At 42.4% G+C, this 21,064-nt stretch overlaps 1 protein-coding gene across 1 annotated transcript in view; it reads left to right on the top strand.

Annotated features, from left to right (window-relative positions):
- The first annotated feature begins 4,424 nt into the window (after positions 1-4,424).
- Positions 4,425-21,064, top strand: part of XKR4 (XK related 4) — a 218,558-nt gene continuing 201,918 nt past the window's right edge. The window contains exon 1 of the mRNA XM_017830994.1: positions 4,425-5,269. Coding sequence (XP_017686483.1) covers positions 4,425-5,269 — 845 coding nt within the window. The remainder of the gene's footprint in view (positions 5,270-21,064) is intronic.

The raw sequence follows: 21,064 nt of genomic DNA, 5'->3' as shown, positions 1-21,064 counted from the left end.
TCAAGCACTAAACTGCAATTGCCAAAAGTACTGCCAAACAAAAGAAAATCAATTTTGGAATCCTTGGGAATGAATGTATGCAAAAAATTATTAGACATGTACAGTATACTGATATTCTAATGGCAAAATGAGAGATATGCAAGCAAGAGCTTGAGTGTATTTTGAAATGGCAGCTTGTATAATATAGCTAAAGAAGACTTGGAAAAACATATTAGGAACCCGAAGAGCTAAAAAATACTTTTGAGTAAAGGTAAGAGGATTGGAACCCAGAAGCTTATTTCCTGGACATTTAGGTTTCAATTGATAATGGTCTACAGTGAAAAAACAGAAAGACACAAAGACAAAAAGTATTGCTAAAGTAGACATAGATTATAAGATATTGTTAAGGGCAAAAAAGGGAAACAGGAGTCGTAACTCAGAACAAAAGCAGTGGTATCCATAAAAATGTTTTCTTTAAAGAAAGTTGGAGAAAAAGAAAGCCAAGAATAAAATCTCCTTCAGACAAAAATTACCTTCACATGAGAAATAAATATATTTTTTTTCTGTACTTGGTTTAGGAAATATCTATTTATGTGATCTCACTTTTGCCGTTCAATTATATTTTGTAATTAATAATTTCTGAGATTTAGTGCCAACATTGGCTAGCTGAATGCATGCTGCTTTGCACACTGTGTATATACAAACTCTTCTGGCCTTGAGATAGCTCCATAGATGTTACGTCAGTTTAACAAAGAGGAAATTTGTTTCTGTTACTATTATTATTTGGGATGCTTTTTATTTGTTATCTTTAAAGTGAGAAAACAAAACAGAAGACATTCTTCTTATAGCGTATCAAACAGCCTTTAATTTAAGTGTTCATCTAATGCACTGTCTTCATTTAACAGACAGTTAATTTTAACATGAAAATCAGTGGGAAATATTATTTCCCTCTCAAATGCAACAGTAGCTGAATCCACTACTGAGGAGGGGAGGGGGGGGAAGGGGAGGAGAGGGGAGGGGAGGGGGAGAGTGAACAGAAAAATATAGGAAAGGATATGTAAAACTCTCTCCACCACAGTGAAATATTTGGCAAACTGAACACCTTTCAGATTTACAGATCTGAACCCACTGTGGTGAACCGGAGTCTTCCTGGAAGATGGATCAATTCCTTTGGTCAAATTCACCCTTTAGTGAAGTGGTTCAGGGCAAACATACCAGAAAATTTGCCCCACTTAAGGAGAAGTGGAGTAGCCTTAAACAGGCTACCATGACTTCTGAAGATGATGTACAGCTGGACTGATGCCATTTATATTCTTAAATTTCTACTGCATTGCTCAGAGGCACCTTCTGCCCTTTTAGTAAGTTGGACCTTGTTCTCCTCCATTTTATTCTCTCCATCTTAATCTGACACGTTTGAGTAACCCACTTACTCCACCTACAGCCCAAGCAATTTAGGTTAGGATTTCAATTCTAGGAGCACAGTTGTTCCATCACTCTCACTCATGTATCACACTATAACCTCCATTATAAATTTGTGGCATCTTTTAGACCTGTACATGTTAAACAGACTCAATTAAAGTAACTTAAAGTACACACTATAACATTTTATTAAAGATGTAACTATAAGAAGGCTCTGTAGATACTGTATAGCACTTTCCAGTAGCTAACGGGACAACAAGAAAGGTGGAGAGGGACTTTTTGCAAGGGCATATAGTGATAGGATAAGAGGTAATGAATTTGAACTGACAGAGGGCAGGTTTAGATTAGATGTTAGGAAAAAAATTGTTTACTGTGAGGGTGGTGAGACACTGCAACAGGTTACCCAGAGAAATTGTGCATGCCCCATCCCTGGAAGTGTTCAAAGTCAAGCTGGATGGGGCTTTGAACAACCTGGTAAAGCAGAAGGTGTCCCTGCCCATGGCAGGGGATTGGAACCGGATGATCTTCATGGTCCCTTCAAACCCAAACCATTCTATGAAATAGAATAATGCTGGAAACTTGTTGATATATATAAACCATAAACTTGCCACTAAATTAGCTTTGTTATTAAGCACCTTCTCTGCTGACAAGGTGGTCTTGGAATCATAGAATGGTTTGGGTTGAAAGGGACCTTAAATGAATGCACTCTATTATGTATAGCTGCTGACCAAATTATGAAAAGATATCTTGAGAAAGAAGCAATTTGCATTATAAGTCTAAGGCAAGAAACATCATATGGATTGTAGTGAGAATAAAATATGGGGTTCCAAAAGGAATAGAAATAAAGTTATACCATGGTAACAGAGATTGGACAGCAAATGTGTATTATTTGAGAACCACTATGTGACAATGTAGTTAAAGGCTCTTGTGAGATAACATGCAAAATAACTAACCAAATTAGTTTCATGTATGGTCTTCATCTTCCAAAGTTTGATTTTTGTGTGCTCAGCACTCTTTGAATAATACTTTAATGCATGCTGCAGTCTTTTCTTGAAATCTGGGGTATATATCAGTAAAACCTAATTTCCTAAAGGCAATTTTATACTTACCACGTACATTTAAGAGTTTGAAGACAGATTTTTCAGCTGTCCATATGACTTCTTCTGTTTAATTAATGAACTTAAAGGGACTATATTTAGTCACATAGCTTAACGTAACACTGCCCTATCACAGTCTCACTGCCATTCCTATTAAGATATTCTACCAACGTGGTTGAACTATCTCACTCTTCTATTTTAAGAAGGGAGAAGGCATGCTTATAAAATATTCCGGAGGTTTAAAAAAAAAAAATTAAAATGTGAACAGATCAGTTAGTTGCTCATTCTGTACGGTTAGAGGTGCAAGAGTACAGAGAGGGCAGAAGGGTCAAGGGTAGGCGGCAAATGTCTCCCCACCCAACCAACAGCCCAAGCCCTATGACTCCCAGAGGCAAGAGGCTGGTGGCCGTCCGTGAGCGGGTAGCGAGCGTACACTTGCATCCCCCGCCGGGCTCCGAGGGCGACGGCTGCCGCGGACCGCCCTGAGGGGGTCTGTGCTCCTCGGCGGTGAGCGGCCGCCGGCTCCGCCCGGGACGGCCGCTCCCGGCCTCGGCCGCTCGCTGTCCGAGTTGGGAACTGCCAGCGAGGCCAGTTCTGCTCCCGAAACACGCGGGCGAGCTGTGTGTGAGGAGCGGCCGCGCTCCGCGTGCAGCCGCGGCTGTGGGGAAAGGGGCGGGGAACAGTGAAAGGCATCGTGAGTTCGCCTAGTGAATTTTACGCCTAAAACACGATTTCTCCAGGTGGTGGAATAAAACGGTGTCTCCTCACCTTCCCCCGAACGCCTCTGAGGCAGCGTGAGTCACAGCACAATCCGAGAGCTGCACCTCGCAACCGCGTTTCACAAAGTTAGGGAGCGGCGGCGGCGCTTCCTACGGGACGGCCGGGACAGCGGCGAGGGGCTCAGCGGGATTCGCCGGGCCGGGGGCTCAACGCGGCCACGCAGTGTGGCCCGTGGCTCCCGCTCCGTCGGCCGGGTGTTACGGCTGGGCATCGCTGCCGGGGCCGGCCCTCAGTCACCGCTCCGGGGCGGCGGCGGCGGCGGCTTCCCCCGGTCCGAGGATCCCCGCTCGCAGCGAGAAGCCCAGGGGTGGGGGGAGGCAGCCCTCCTGTCCGCCCCGTCCGCATCCACCCGCGTCCCGCCACTCCACCCCGCGCCGGCGGGGCAGAGGCAACACAAACCGCTCCGAGGGCACCGGAGATCGACAGCAGAGCCGGCGGCAGGGCCGCGACCTTCTGCTCCTGCGGCCCCGGCCCCGGGGGGTGCCGGCCACACCTCACCCCGCCCCGTTCCCTCGCCGACCCGCTCCCTCGCCGCCGCCGCGCCCACCTCCCCGGGCCAGGCGGCAAAGCCACTGCCTCCCCTCGCCGCCGCAGGGCCGTGCTCCGCACCCTCGGGACAACGCCGAGCCCTCCCCTCCCGGCCGCCGAGCGCCCCCTTCCCCGCCCCTGCGCCAGTGCCGGTGCCGGTGCCGGGCGGGGGGCGGCGGCAGCGAGGGAAGAGGGATGAGGTCATCCTCTTTCCCGGCGTCAGTCAGCTGGGTGGTGGCGGCGGCGGGTGCGGGCGGAGGCGGGCGGGGAGGCGGGTGCGGGATGCGCTGCTCCGGGCAGCGCAGCCCTGCCTGCTCCCGGCTCGAGCGGAGCGCGGCGGCGGCCCCGGCACCGCCGGCCCCCGCGGAGGCGGTGGCGGGGCGGGCGGGCTGAGCGCGGCTCCCCGCAGACAGGCGGCGCTGCGGACGCGGCCGCCGCGGAGGAGCCGCCCGCGGGCGCGCAGCCCGGCGCGGGGACAGGGGACGCGGGGAGCGGCGGGTCCGCGGCGGCGGAGGGCGGGAGGCAAGAGTCAGGAGGCGAAGGAGGAGGAGCAGGAGGAGACGCGGGATAAAGGAGCGCTCGCTGCTCCCTCTCGCTCTCCGCGGGGCTGAGGGAGGCATCATGGCCGCGAAGTCGGACGGGCGGCGGAAGATGAAGAAGGGCGGCGAGGTGGCGTTCACGCCGCTGCAGAACTCCGAGCACTCGGGCTCCGTGCAGGCGCTGGCCCCGGGGCTGCCCACCGGCTCCGGGCCGGGCGGCGGCAGCGACGACGACGAGGCGCCCGGGGGCGGGTGCTGCAGCAGCGGCGGCAGCAGGGACGGCTCGGGCGGCGGCTCCCGGTGCTGCTGCTGCTGCGGCGGCGGCAGAGGAGGAGACGGCGGAGGGGGCGGCGGCGGGGGCTCCCGGGGCTCGGGCGGGGGCTCGTCCTCCTTGTGCTTGCGGCTGGGCAGGGAGCAGCGGCGCTACTCGCTGTGGGACTGCCTCTGGATCCTGGCCGCCCTGGCCGTGTACTTCGCGGACGTGGGCACCGACATCTGGCTGGCGGTCGACTACTACCTGCGGGGCCAGCGCTGGTGGTTCGGGCTCACCCTATTCTTCGTGCTGCTGGGCTCCCTCTCTGTGCAGGTCTTCAGCTTCCGCTGGTTCGCGCACGACTTCAGCACCGAAGACAGCGCCGCCGCCGCCGCCGCCGCCGGGCACTGCCCCGCCGCCGAGAGCAAGCTGCTGGTGAGCAGCAGCTCCGCGGCCGCGGACATCGACGCCGCTCGCCCCAGCACGCCGCAGCGACAGGCGTCCACCGCCAGCAAGGGCAACGCCACCAACAGCAGCAGCAACAGCAGCAGCAACGCCGCCGGCAGCGGCGCCGCCGGTCCCCGCGCCAGCGGCGGCCGGTCCGCGTCCTGCGCCTTCTGCATCTGGCTCCTGCAGTCGCTCGTCCACATCCTGCAGCTGGGGCAGGTCTGGAGGTGAGGAGCCGGGCGAGGGCGGTGCGGGGGCCGGGGCCTGAGCCCCTCGCCATGGGGGAGCGCTCCCGGCAGCGTGCGGGACCGCGCCTGGCGAGCGCCGCCTGCCCCACCTCGGGGTCCCTCTTCGGGACCCGCCTGGCCGTCGGGGGCTCGGGGTGGCCGGGCCCCCCCGAGGCTGTGAGCGGTCCCGAGCGCGGCGTCTCCCACCCCGCTGAGGGGAGCCCCGCCGTGTCCCTGAGCGCCCTGTGCCGCACGGGCGGCCGCCGCCCGGGGAGGCGCCCGGCTGCCTCCCGCCCGCACAGCGCCAGGTGCACTGAACCTCCTGGGAAACTTGCGCCGGGGGCTCGTAAAATAAAAGAACCGATAGGGGAAAGGGGCCATACCCCCGTAATGCTCGTCTCCTGGTGTCCTCACATGTGACCAGGACACCGTTGCCGCCAGCAGGGAACTTCACTGACAGTGAAGAGTTACTTTCTGGTAACACCCCGATGCTGTTTTATGAGATTTACACATATGCTGTGAGCAGTCATCTCCTTGCTATGCATACCCGTTTTCTATATATGTGATGTATTAAAGGAATGTCTTCTAAATCAAACTTCTGAGTAGCAGTTCTCAAAACCACCCGCAAGCGACACACACTGCGTTATGGGAAGGATGTGCTGAAGCAGGTTGTGGAAGGCACTTACTGAGGAAGGAGATGACATCATAGTTTTCAAAAGTAAACTTTTCCTTCAATTTGAGCAAATTTGCAGGGAAGATTCATATGGAGGCTGAATGCACTGCAAATACATTTAGTGCTGCCTGAAAAGTGCAGGGTTCAGAAGGCATGGTGTATAAATAGCTAAAACTTTCACATAAAATTTTGGAAGACAGATGTTCTGTTGAAGAAGGTCATGCAGTGGGGCAAGTGCACTAAAGCAACAGCTGAAAATACCTTTGGGGTTTCTTGTCTGATGGATGAAAAGAAATTCTGTCATCCTTCTGTTTTGGAAACAGTGGTTTGTTGTTTTTTTTTTTTCCGCTTATTTCATTAGAGAGTTTAATTTGTCGCTATTCCAAAGTTCTAAGGCTGAAGTTTTTAATATCTGTCTCATCCTTTTGAACAAAGACTGGCTTTTACTCTGTATTAATGCAGTATCTGGTACTGCTCAGTTCCGCTTGTGGCCCTTAAGCATCAAGGAGTCCAAGTGCTGCTAGATAATTGATCAAAGACCTTAGGATGCCATAACTGTCTTTCACTTTCCAGAGTATTTTGTTCATTGTGATAAATACAATTTTCTAAACTTGTGAAACTAACTCAAAGTTACAGGTGTGCTCAATACGAACTTGAGAGGGAAGCAGAAATTTGAACAAAGAGTGATGCTTTGTTTTGGATCTTGATTGGTTATATGCTCATTTATGCTGTACCTCCACAGCTGAACACAAGTTAACACAAGTTAAATTTAGGACTTTGTGAGTGAGATGGTTTTTATGTAATGTTTAGTCCCCAACCTGCAGAGACACAAAAGTAGGTACCATGGCTCAAATTGTATGTAGAAATTCATGTTGATATGACCCATATAGAAGACAAAACTGTGGATCATGCTGAGTGACAGAGAAGAGAGTTTTACAAGGTCTAGTGTCATGTGGAGAATACAAAGAGCAGGGAGGGCTGTGGGTGGAGCAGGGTGAGATCTGATACTGTGCAGCACTTCTGTCAGATGAGGTGTCTGGAATTTAGAGCTCTCTAGCTGCTTGCTTTTTGATGAAGAACAGTCTTTTTTAAAATCCAATTTTCTCCTTGGAAGAGCACCTAGTCCTCTATATTTAAAGCTAGCTGAGTCTCTTTTGATCATATGTAGCTTTTATTTGTGTTTTATATGCAGCAACATCAGACTACCAGAATATTAGACTGATGAGGCAAGTTAGGACATGATTTATGGTTTAGCCTTTTTATGGCAATGCCTTTTTTTTCCTCAGTGAAACAGAGCCATAGAATTTTTTGTCTGTCTGTAACTTTGTAGTATTTATTTGCAGTTTTCCACAAACATACAAATATATATGGTCGCTTGTATGCAGTGTTGCATATCAGCACTTCGTAATTTATTAAAGTGACTTCATTTTAATTCCCCGCATACATTCCTGATAAGGGAGAGCCTTTGGAAACGTCTACAACTAATAATCGGCACCAAAGAGGAGAGGTCACATCAAACCCTGAGAAACTCTGTACATAAGCATGGCATCAGAACTAACATGATCTGTGGAAATTTTCTGGAAAATAGAGTGTCTATTTAGACACTTAATAGTCCAGAACTTTTTCTCTGCAGTGTAACACTGGCACTGTCTTGAGAAAATAATTCAAGCTATTTAGGCTGAAGGAGGATCTGAAATGTTTTCCACTTGCCGGTATTTGGAGACTAACTCCTTCTTTGACACAGCTGAACAGACTGTGCTGGCTGTGTGAGCACCACAAGTGCACATGTGCTGGGGTCACCATCCCCCCAGTCGACAAAACCCATGTTACCCTTTGTTCTGTGCTTCTCACTGTGTTTCCTCTCAGCTTTCAGTTTTTCCCTTCTCTTTTTCTTTTGGCCCTGGTTAAAACTCCCATATGTCTGCATTTAATTTTCTGTTACTTATTGCATTGAATTTCCTTCAGCAAAAATGACAGTAAGATGCCCGTCGTTTCTCTGTTGACAAGGAGCCCTAGGTATAAGTTCCTTGGTTTTGTGTAAGGGCAAGGATATCAGGGAATGAGGAGAAAGTTTACTGAGTCCTGATTCTCAAGATACTGAAACTGGTGCTCATTCTGTTTTTATGTGGTGTTTGTTGTCTTTTGTGTCCTATTAAAAATGTCCCATTACCAAAGATTTTTAGGGGAACTGTGTCAACTGCTTAGTTAAGGAAGCTATCCCGAGGAATGGGGGGTACAACTGACAATACCAACATTCTTAATTTTCTTACATTAAATTAAAAACAAACAAACAAACAAACAAACAAACAAACAAACAAAAACCAAACTTGTAAAAATGTGGTTTTACTAATTAGTTCTGTCAGGATGACTTTTAACAATTTCAAAGCTTTTCCTTTGAGATTAATTTTTTGTTTACAAATATACTGAAAGCCAGATCATTTAAAATGATTATGTGTTAATTTTAACTAGAATGTGATAATGGGAAGTGAATGAGCTCTTTAATGTGGCATGGAACAATGCTGGAAATAGGCAATCTAAAATTACTAAAACAGTTTTTATTCCTAGAATGTAAAGAAGGGGAGCTCCAGGAGCAGCTAAACTGCCAGTCAGTTCTGAATAAAAATGTAATTTTTTTTCTTTTGAAATCAGTATAGCTTTTTTCTTTTCCCCACAAACTTTAGAATATTGAATTCCTCCTTTCTGAAGGATAAAGATATAATTTACTTTTTCTCTGGGGTTGGATGTTCATGAGCTTCCTGATAACAGTGTCCTGTTAAAGTACCAGTGAAGTCTCTGAGGACCTCCTTGCCACAGCAAAGTGCAGCTACTAGGCCTTCATTGGCAGCTAATTTCATGTTAAAATATGATCATTGATGGGATTTTGCCTTCAGAGATAGATACAGACACATTTCTTTACCAATAATTCTGCTTTTAACCAATATATGGGCATAGAAGCCATGCTATGGAGCCCTGTTTTCCCAAGTATGTGCTGTGAGAGACCTGGCTGATTGTTAGTAGAATCTGTGGAGTACAAGGAAGATGCATGGGTTCTTTGTGTTCCATTGAAAAACAAAAATGAAAGCAGGTGATTTAATTTATAGTCTATAAGGACTACATAGAGGAATATGGGCCAGTAAAATTCGGATAAACTATTGCCCTTTGAGCTGGCATGAGAGTATCTAACCACTGCCCTTGAGCATCCCTTTGATTCACTAAGCTTCCCAGGCTTAGCCATGGCTTTCAGATTTTGCACTGGATAGCAGGACTTGGTGACCGGATGTAAGAGATAGTAGCATTCACTTGGTGTCTGTGAAGCTAGTTCATTTCCTTAAAAAAATTTTCTCTGGCTGAGGTTTCTTTGGGCTGGCAGGATTGGATAGCAATGCTCCTGAAGCTGGGAAAAGGCATCCTGAGACCCAGCCCTGGGGGGAGTGTGGATTGTAGGAAATTGGGTGGGTGAGAGGAGGAGACTGGAGGACTGCTGGCACCCAGCTTGTGGTGTCTGGAAAGCAAGAAGTAGCTCCCTGAGACAATTATTGTGCCTTGAAGCTGGGTGGTGCGAGCAACCTGCCTTGGTTCTTGGAGGTTCCCACAGTGTCTGTCATTTGTCTGAAAGGCTGCAGTTAAAGTCCCTGAAAGGGAACTGTCAAGTTTCTGTAGCCAACAATGTCAGAGGAAAGGTGAATCATTGGAAAGAGGAGGTCTGGAAATTACCCTTTAAAATTATTTCTGGATAGCTAAAATAATACTGAGATGATTAAGTACATTCCTCTCAACAGAGTGAGGGGTTTTGAGATTTCCTAGCTGTGTGGGAATCCACCTGAAGAAGGAAGAGACACCAAGTTAATTGCAGGCTTTTCCAGGTGATATTTTCCAGGACAAGTGTCTGTTCCACAGTGGGTCTAGTTGCCTGACAAGTGAGGCTATGGTTTAGTGATGCTGTGTTATATCTGTTTATGTGTATTAATAAGAAACCATTATTTTACTTCTCCTTCCTGGTTCTTATTTGGAAAAAAAAAATCCTTGGAGCAAGGTTGTAGAGGTGATACTGGATTCTGAGACCAGAGTGAGTTGCAATTTCTCTGCTGCCCTGCGGAAGCATTTATCACAGGTCTGGGTCATCTGCCAAAGAAATTTCATTGCCTGTGTTCATGAGCTTCACCTCTTCAACAACTTTATGCTCTTAGAATTAGGAAAAAAAAAAAAGGAAAACGGTGCCTGCCTTGTATACTGTTCTGTATATGAGAAATCCTTACAACTTCGTCAGGTGCTCACTATTAAGCATGACTGGCCCCCTAAGATGGAACTGGGACCAAGGTAGTTCAAATTAAGAAAAACGTCATCAGTCTTAGCTCGACTCCAAACTTAAATAAGTTCATTTGGTTTTGCACTTTTGCTCTACACAGTAGTTTTGACACTTACTGCAGTAGTAGTGTAGGAGTTCGGTGTAGTTACATGGTCAATAATTCCAGCTGCCATTGGACTTCACACTAAGATGTGATAATATCTCGATCTGACAGCAGTTTTTCTTACTGTTTTGAAATCTGTCAGATAATTTGTCACATGGAGTCCAAATTTATGAATCATAGCCATTTCCTAGACAAGATTATTGCATATCCTCCCCATCTGTCTCTTAGTGTAGTGAAATGCTACCACTCAGCAATACCATATTTCTTTTATTGAGTTACTGCAGTGCTTGAGTTAAAGTCCTACTGGCTAACTATTTTGCTTGCTGTGTCTTTAGGTCTCAGGAAGGTGATGGGTTCCCAGAAATAGCAATTAAAGTTTTCTTTTTTTCCCTCTCAGCAGGATTAGAAGGGGCAGCCCACCCTGTGAGTGACCTGACCATATTTAGTTTTGCTTCTACGTTCAGCAGAATAAATATTCAAAATATTTTCTTTTTCTTTTTTTTTCCTTCTTTTTCTGAAGACAGTGGTATGCAGATGAAGTCTGTGCCTTTCATATTTTTTTAGAAACACAAAAGTGAAGTTTTACTATGTTCTTAAAAATCTCTTGCAAGTCTGCATACAAATCAGATTTGGTATTCAGTTTATTCTAATAACCTCAGCTATGTGTAAAAGATGCTGATGTACTTTAGAAGAAAGATACTATACTTTAATAATTAACAAGAATTCTCTCTGTAGAGAATATTTATCAGTTACATAAGTTTTCAGATTTTCAAAGGACTGCTTAAGCACTAAAATTTCTGATCGCTCAATAAGTCTAGTAGGAAAACTAATATTTTATACACAGAATGCTTTCTAGAAACTTATGTATGAGAAGGACTTATATTTGGTTTTTTTCCAAAAAAGTGGAAAATCTGTATGATTTCAAGGGTTTGTGTTTCAGAGGATTTCATGTCACCATGTGTAGTTATTATTTAAGAGTCCTCCAACACTATGCAGGAAAGAATATATGAACATACCATGAATTCAGAGAAATGCTTCACATTATAATTTGTTTGTATATGTTGTAAAATTGCAACCAAATTGGTGTGTTGGTTCTTTTTTGGTTTTTTTGGCTTTGTGTTTTTTGGTTTTTTTTCGGTCGGTTGGTTGATTTTTTATAATTTCTGTTACACACATCAGGGAAACTATTTATTGCTGAAAGGTCAGTTTGCATGTCCACATCTCCTGTGGGAAAGGAAAAAAAGTGTGACATCATCATCTATAGCCTCAGTTATCCTGCTTCATTCTTCAGGTTATTTACATCAAAGTTTAACTTGTTCAGAGGAGTACTCCCCTTGTCAGCTGCTTAGTCCTTAATATTTGTCCATAAGGACTGACTTGACCACGAAGATACAAAAGTTCTAGTAAAATTAAAATAAAATCAATACCTATGTCACTTGTAACAGTATTACCTCGTTCTTCTGTCTCTCTGTTCCAATTAAGTAGCTTTTAATGTAAGGCAGATAAATCACATAGTGACTTACATTTTCAGTAAACAGGTTGTTTGGAAGGAATTTATCAGGCACAGACAAAATCAATAGCTCTTTTACTTGCATTTCAAGAGGAAATTTGTGGTTACTAAAGTATATTTACAAAGTGGTGCCATTTTTGTCCATTTTAGCACAGCTGCCAGGTGTATACATTGCGTCAAGCGGACATATAGGAGTGGAAGTAGCAAACAGGCTATAAAAAGAACTGTTTTGATTTGCTTGATTTTTAAAATGAAAGGAGGATGATATAAAAGAGAACATGAGGGAGAATTGAGTGAGCCTGTAGAAAAGGAGTCAGGTTCTGAAAAGGCATGGGAATGCCAGTTAACCCTCCTAACTATGTACCTCACTCCAGTTTATTTCCCTTTCGCCATTGACCAAAGAGGGATTATTTGAATAATTTTCTAAGAGACTGCTTGAGAAACTGTAGAAGGAGGCAGGAAAACAGAAGATTTGTATGTCTGGGCAAACTCAGAGCAAAAAATGTTAGATACACAGAGAAAATGCTAGATAAACTCTGATTGCAGTGAGTAATCATCTGAACAATGATAAATACAAATGTAAGTTATCAGTGTGGCACCAGCTGACAGTGAAGAGAGTGCTCTGAAACATCTTTTCATACATTTTAGAATTAAAAAATAATAAGTCTTGGGTATATATTTTTCCAGGACATTTTACCTGAATTTTCTGGCAACAATAACATAAATTATCATGTCCCCATAGGCTCTGATTGCTGAAGTGGTTTTTTATCACTCTTCTTCTCATTCTGTTTACCTGCCTGAATGGCTGAAATGGGTTATAATGTATTTTTTCTCCCAAGATAAAATAATTGCTATATTATGTTATTATTTTCATTACTTTTCCTTTGACAACAAGCTGGTGCTGTTCAGCATGTTTATGGTATAAGATTTGCATGGCAAGCCATATAAATCTTTTTGATTGGCAGAGATAATCAGTGGGGGTGGTTAATGCTATCAGTTACAAATTATTTGATGTCATGAGTTGGAGCCCGTGGAGCATGACTGTCTTGTGGGATGTCTTCAAAGGAAGTTTGGCAGCCAGTGACGTGACAGCAAAAGTAACTACTTTTTGTTCATCTAAAATTGGAAGGTGTGACTTAGACAAGACTAATGTACCAAGGATGGTACCAGCTGGTTTAGAGAAAGATGCAGATGTTTTATGGTGAATAAAAAGTGAATTAACCTACAGATGGAAGGACAGTTTTCCTTGTTTCTCTCAGCTGTTATATATCAGATTGATTTCTGCCCTTAAGAATGAAGGTTAACATTGCCACAGTTTTCCACTTTACCCTCTTTAATGGGATGTTCTCATGTAAACATCTGATCTTTTCTAGGATCCTAGAAATTTCTTTGAGTGGTATTTTTCCATGTAGAGTGCATAGGATCAGTAGATTACTTCTGGCAGGTCCAAGGAAAATACCTTTAAGTATCAAGCACTAGTCTTCAACTATCTATAGAGAGATCTGTACATGCATAGAAAGCAACAAAAAGCCACTGTGCTGATATTTTCACCATTTGCTTGTGTGGAAAAATAAGCTTTGTCATTATAAATGCATGGGGGTTTTATCTAAAAGAAGAGTATAGATGGAGTTGTGTATCTTATTTTTCTTCAGCCCTAATCTTTATATGCTGACTTTATATGGAAATTCTTCTGTGAGCCAGATCTAAAATAGGACTTAGATCTGCAAAGCAGAATTTAGATACTCTTTGGACATATAGAGTTTGTCCAAAATATGACCTAGAAAATATGACCTAGAAAATTGGGCTCAACAGACTTGTTAGGAAGGCTTTTTTTACTGTGAGGGTGACAGAGCACTGGAACAGGCTGCCCAGAGAGATTGTGGAGTCTCCTTCTCTGGAATTATTTAAAACATGCCTGAACATAATCCTGTGCAGGATTGCACAGGATTATAGATGAACTTGTTTTGGCAGGGGGCTTGGACTACATGATCTCCAGAGGTCCCTTCAAACCCTAACCACTCTGTTATTCTGTAATTCTGTGATTCTGTGTGAAGTTTCTTAAGGAACTTAAACATAATGGACCATAATGTTCAACTTGAAAGTTTCCTAGAGGTTTGCATTTTGGCTGCATTTTGGCTGTGTTCAGAACCTCCCCAGCACACAGCCTGAGTTCCTCTTTCTTATTTAAGCCCATTGCAAACCAGATGCTAGGCTGCAGTGGCACCAAAATCCCATAGTGGATTCAGTTGGCAAGCATTGTTTATACCTGCTTTATTAGCAATGATGAGCTTAGATCCCTGACAAATATTGCTGACTCTGCTTTGGTTTATAGTACTGGAGAAATGTCCCTTGCGATTAGAGTATTTGCTCAGGTTTTAGGAGATCTGAGTCCACTGCCCTTTCCAGCTGTGAGGGGTCAGATCTTGTCTCCCTGAGTGGTTTCTGCAGTGATGCCTAGGCGAGGCTGGATGGGGACATTTTACTACCCTTCCTGCTGGAGCCGTGACATAACACTGACAGAAATGTCATGTTTGTGAGGCTAGAGAGGAAAGCTTAATACTTAGGGACTTCTGATGAGACCAAATATGGGTCTCCCTGTCTCTCTTCTTTACTGCTTAATTAATTCTTTTTCAGCCTTTTCCCACCTTTTAACCTTCTCTCTCTCTTATCCTGGAAGTATACTACCAGTATTTCCATTTACAAACGTTCATCCTTCATATATAGTGTAACCACAAATAGCACCATAATACAGATCTACATGAAATGCCTGCTTAGCTTATGGGAGTAGCTCTAGATGAACTGAATTAGCTGAAGGATTGGTTTATTAATTTTTTCATCATCTTTCCCTGTCTTTGATGTGTCCATCCAGTAGTTGTTTCACACTTTTGCTCTGTTGTCTGTTGCAAAAGTGAATAAGTAGTAATTTAAAAACTGCAATTTAAAAATGGCTTGAGTTCCTGGTTCTTGCTCTGAGTTTATTTCCTGATAACATTTTTGTAGTTTATTTTATCAACATAAGCAGCAGTGTTGTGGATGAAATGGAACCCTATCTTCATGCTCCGGTTTCTTGTTTCCCAATTTGCTGCTAGTTTCACAGTGAGTGTAGTCCAGCTTTTCAGTATGAATAATTTTGGTTGTCTTTTGGTTGCCTTTGGTCTGAGTTTCAGAAATGAAAGACTGCATCTCCATTTTCTTTTAATTCGAGTGGAGCTCATTATCTTTTTTTTTTCTTGAAAGGAAAAGAGGATTTAAAATGGCTCAGTTTGGGCAGTCAAAAGCAGTGCATACTTCTGAAGATGTTATCTTTTTTGTTGTTTAGTACATATTTGCAATCTAGTTGTTATATGGATATTATGAAGCTTAATTTCTCTAATATACATTGAGATACTCAGAAGGAAATTCATCTAGGTAGAAACAATTCAAAACCAATTATCAGTTCAATGTGTCTGTCAAAACAAGTTTTAGGTTAAGCGTGTTGAAAACATGAAGATCTCTCTATAATGGACATTATTGGGCTTTTAAAGAAAGATTTTAGTATTTTAAGGATTTCTTTCCACAAGGGTTTATGCTTATTACAACCCTAATATGTTATACAGGTTAAAAAATTTCTGTCCTTTACCCTATTTCCTTCACCTGCTAATTTTGCTGCTTCAAGTTAGCTCACACCTATTCCCTTATGCTGTTTTCCTTATTTGTTAGTATGCTTTACAATCTGGATCCAACATGCCATGAGAAAAAAATGGCTTAGGTAACAAGAGCTGGGAATTTTTCTAAACAAAGTGCAGGTGCTAGAATCAACTTCAATCCAGAGTTTACAAGCACTGGACATTTCAGCTCAAAAACCAATTACTTATATGGGTCACAGCAGACAGATAGGCTGAGGGTAGAACATTTCCAGTAGTAATGGTCAAACCTACATTCAAAACAGAATTATTGGAAAAAACATAAATGTAAACAGAGTTCATAGTATATTAAACAAAGTATATTAAACAAAGATGTTCTGTAAGTAAAGACTGGGTAATTACGGATTTACCCAAGTAAAGCCAAATACAGTGTGGAGGATAATTAATGTGGCTGAGAGAACTCAATAATAATGGCTTTGAACTTTTACAATAGTGTGTTAATGCATGTGTCTAAAGGAGGGATTGTATTTACAGTCAAGAATTTTTGTTAGCGATTTTTACTACACAGGTGAATTAAGAACTCATGATGAGAGATTATGAAAATTACCTTACTGAACTAAGAGCCGTGTGTGGCCCTTGTGTGCTATTCATTATTTTATTCTGTTTCTAAAATATAAGATTTTGGAGATGTACATTTTTCTATAACTTGTCTTCGTTCTGTTTGTGTCACTTCTATGACATAGCTACTCTGTTAATAATCCAGTTGAGTTAGAGAAATAATGAGTTATTGGGAGTGTTCTCTGCATGGTCAGACTAAATCAAGAGGGCTGCTGAGGAAACTAGCAAAAGATGCTAAACAAGTCATCCCACCATCAGTCCCTAAGTTCATCTCTGAAGGGACTGAATCAGCCCCTTGTACAGCCTACTGGTGTGTTTGGAGAAGCAGAGCATAAAAATCCAGGACGTGAGAAGGCTCTAGTTGAAATGGACTCATTTGCTTGTCAGTTTGAACCTGGACTCATATGCTATCATGTAGACTGAGAATTTTGTGAGTTTGTGGGTGCTTTACACTCATCAGTGTAGAAGTATAGCCCCTCTAGAGAGAGAATGCTGGCCTCACAATCAGCCTGTGATTTCGTGTGGGTCTTGCCTCAGACAGCCCAGAGCAGGTGTTTAACAGCTTCCAGCCTCACCTTTGTTGGTAAGGTGGCAAGCTGTTTGGAAGAAGGTTCTCTTTCTGTTCCTTTGAAAACTTCATAGCACAGCAGGAGAATGACGTTGTGTGCAGGTTTGGAGATATTCTGTAACAGAAGTAATGAGGAGTTGCTGCTACTTGTGGTTTAAGAGCATGTTTAAAATAGAGGAGTATTTTTGAGCAGGTGCCATTCCTAACTCATCCCAAAATCAATTCCAGACCTGGACTCAGTCCTTCTTCTTGACTCTATCTATTCTCACAGTGCCCATATCCTTATTACACGATGTGTGCAGCCTCACAAAGTCAACCTTCCGTGATAAGAGTCAGAATTTTTCTACAGATCTAGCATCTTTTAATATGGCAGGCTTGTGGAATACCATACTACTTCAGAATTCATGTTAAGAAGTTGTTATCAGTAATTTTTATGATGTTTTACAAATGAGAGAGTCATATAACAAAAAAAAATTAAATTATACGTCCATACATTTCTGTTTGTTAAGTGTCAGGTACTGATTGACTTTCTTGAAGTGCAGAAGGTATTGTATAGGAAGAACATTTTGAAAATTTTGACTGTCAGCAAAATTAAGTATATTTCAGCAGTGACATAAAAAATGTTCCTAATGGATGGCCTAAGTAGGAAATAGAAGTGTATTACAACAAAAAAAGTAAAATTTCCATTTTTTAATGTAATGCTATGTCTTAAAGGATTTTAAATTTCCATAAAATGATTCATTGAGCTTTGAAACAATTGCCGTTTAAATTATCAATGTGTAATAACACAGGATGTTTTCAATAGCTCAGCAAAACCTATATTGCTAGTTTTTAATTTTATACCAGCACCTAAGGAGGAAAGATGGCCAGTAGCTTTACTTGACAGCTAGCACTAATATAGAAGTCCAACTTAAAAGGACACTGTTCATAACCATCATCATAAAAAACCCTTGCAAGTATTCTTTTGAAGTTCACTTATGAATTTGGTTGACTGTATTAATGACTTGTACTGATTTTTTGAGCTTGAGCTTTATTAGTGCAAATACTTATGGAAGGTGTATTTTAAGCCTGAGTGCCAGAATATTAATCAAAACCTTAATTACATATTCAGTAGTAATATTCACAATTCATATGGGTCTTACTTAATTTCTTTACTGATCCAATCAAGGATCAGAAGAAATGACATAAGATTTAAATAGCAAATTGTTTTGGATATTTCTAATTAGTAGGCACAAAGGATTGGTTATTAAAGAAATTAATTTTGGCACCTTGAAAACTGAAGAATAACCTTGAAATAAGAAGAAATTCAGCATTCAAATCTATTCACAGAGAATTTATAAAATGTTTTTATGCATGCTTAATGTGTATAAAGTATTTGCAAATAAATAAACATTAGAAATATCATAGAAATATGTCTTCTAATGGCATGTCATAAATCATTCTTTGGAGAATTCTTCATGAATAACAACCTTAATAGTCATAGGGAAGGAAAAAGGAAGACAGCAGGATTATTTGTGTTGATTTCAAGTAATTGTTTTGGGTTCAATTATTGCCGTTGTCACTCAAGATGTACTTTATTGTGAGAATATTTTGGCCACAGATATTCTAATTTGGTTAAAATGGAGAATGAGTCACATTGGATTTATTTTACTATGCGGGGGTCTGCCACTGCTTCATCTGTGCTTTCACTTCCCCATCCTCAAAAACCTGTGAAGTCTCTTTTTGAGGGGACAAGTCTTTGAAAACTGAGAACTTGAAGAACCGATGGGAGAATTGGGTCCTTCTCCCTGTCCTGCTGTCACTCCATGCTCTGTTAAGTGTCCTTCATCTGCACTACAACCCAAAGCTCTTTGATTCTATGATGTACCACTCTTGATGCCAGAGGAAGGCTGCTCTGTGGCTCCCTCGAAGGTACATTTCTATGAGCAATATTGGATTCTAAAAGCAAGGAAGCACAAAGCCATGGGAATAGTGTAGGAATGCTATTGATTGCCATTGCTGAATGTGTATGTACCTGTGATTTGTTGCAAGGCATTTCCTGACACAGGCTATCCCCACAGTTTTTGGTTTGGTTTTGTTTTGTTTTTTTTAATGTGAACATTATTTTAGCATATAGATTTCACAAAGAGAAGAAATGCATGAAGAAGTAAGGTAAAATCTGGGAACTGTCAGTCATGAAACTATCTTTTTTAACTTCCTTTTTCTCTTGGCAACTATTTTTATCATATTCAAGCATTAGCTCTGAGAGAGAAATAATGTTCACTTCAAAAGCTACTTCCTCCTCAATAAATAATTCAAAACCATAGATTGTTCATGAGGAGTTATCAACACACTAGTAGTAATTTCATATACTAAGCAATCGCACTCACTTTAGCCTACATATGATTTAAATAGAATATGACAGTTTAGGGTCTCCATTTGCCCCATGGCATGTTGGAATCAAACTTGGCAAGTGATTGCAGTTCTCATATCTTCAGAAGAAGTGAATGAAAGTTGCATAATTCAAAAAGGATTTCTTAATTACATGCTAAATCAGAGTTTGCCTGCTTGTGTTCAGAATCCAAATTGTTGCCCAGGACCAGCTTTAAAGCATGCGAATATTTTCTCTGTCCCCTTTTAACTAGCATCTCAAATCTTGTATCTTTTTTTAACTTGTTATTATTTTGAGGCACAGTTCCAGTTTATTAGTTACCTTTGATTTATCCCATGGGTGAAAGGCTGTGTCTACCCTTCCTGAGCTGTCTTGACACATAGGATACTTCAGCTGAGTACTACCTGCCTCCTGGAAGTTTTACATCCTTTGATTTTTAAAACAGTCTATTTTTTTTTCCTTTGCCACTAGTAACCCAGAACCCTACACTGAGGAGTGTTAACTACTGGTTGTGCTGGAAAGGTTTGTGTTTCTTACGGTCATAAATGACTGTGGTTAAAAATATGCAAATTCCTTCTCATTCTAATCCTCTTACCCTGTTGGTGGGAAAATGCAGAGCAGGAGTACATCAATGGTATAGGTATCATGTAGTACTAGAATAAATTTACAGATCTATCATACTGAACTCAGGTTACGATTTCTCTTTCCCTACATTATTTTTTCTGAGGTGGCTCAGATGTGTTCACGACTGCTTGTGCCTGGTTCATCTCAAATTTGGCATGAAATTTCTTTTTTTGGCTGTACACAAACAGAATTAATCTAAACACTCAATGACAATAAGCACTCTTATGAAGATTTATGGCTATAATCACTTAATCCATAGCAATTTGTCTCTGGTTTGCATCCATGGAAGTGGGTTTGCATGGAAGGCAAGGGATGTCTACAGTCAAGAGATGTTAAGTGCAATGCATAACTTTATGCATTTGTCCTTTGTGTTCTCTAGGGTCTTTATCTTCTAGAAAGCCTTTTGATAGGTAGCCTTCTAACTATGCCAGAGTTTATGCCAAAGATCCATAACAAAATCATACTTAGAGATTTGTAATTGTCTTGGTGATAAGATGCAGTCCAGGGCTGTATTTCTTCAGGAATATAGCAGATTGAATTTGAGGAGTAACATGTGTTTCCATGATCTTATGAAGGAAATAATTGCCCTTCAAACCTCTATGGTATTCTCCAATTCATCTGGCTAACAAACTAAAAAGATAGCCAGGCCTTCTCTCACAACATGTTTGCCTACAGGGAAGGCTGTACCTGAATAATTCTTCCTTCAAAGTTTCAGTATAATTTGAATAGATTTAGCAAGGGTTTAAGGGGAGCCATACTCCCTTCACATAAATCCCTGCTTGCCAGAGGAAAGGTAGTGCCACAGGTTTTGGCTCATTGCTGTGAATGTAATGCTGGCCTTGTTATTTAACTTCCTGGCTAACCTGGTCTTTTAGCAGAACTACACCAGAGATTTTCATTTTGGAAAAAGTCTACTGATCATACGGCATGCGTGGAAGGAGCAGGCAACATTAGGTCAGTGGCATGCGGAAGTAAGGTACATTGGGTCACTGGTAGATGTGTTTCTGCTTTGATTTAAAGTGTCTTTGAGATGCTCAGAAATTTCCTTTATGTTCCAGTGGGATAAGAGATTGGACTCATGATGGAGCAGTGGTGATCAGCACATAACTCATAATGCTACACGGGATGTGTTTTGAAGCATCAGCCATTACTCTGCAGCTAGATGAAAGAGACATCTAAAGATGTACTCTTCTTGTCTAACTCAGAAACTGGTCTCAGGTTGGTGCTGACACATCTGGAAGAAGGACTTTATCTCTATCTCTCTCTCTCTAAAGATAGATATATATATATATATATATAAAATTAGTGCACAAGGAGTAAAATGAGGAAAATGAGGATAGAACAGTGGATATGGAAATGTTAATAGTCACTTGGTTAGCAAAGAAAACTCTAAGCTGCC

The sequence above is a fragment of the Lepidothrix coronata genome, unplaced genomic scaffold (genome assembly GCF_001604755.1).
Source record: "Lepidothrix coronata isolate B3197 unplaced genomic scaffold, Lepidothrix_coronata-1.0 Scaffold6, whole genome shotgun sequence".
Lineage (NCBI taxonomy): Eukaryota > Metazoa > Chordata > Aves > Passeriformes > Pipridae > Lepidothrix > Lepidothrix coronata.
Note: the sequence above shows the minus strand (reverse complement) of the source record. Positions and strands in the feature narration are given on the sequence as shown.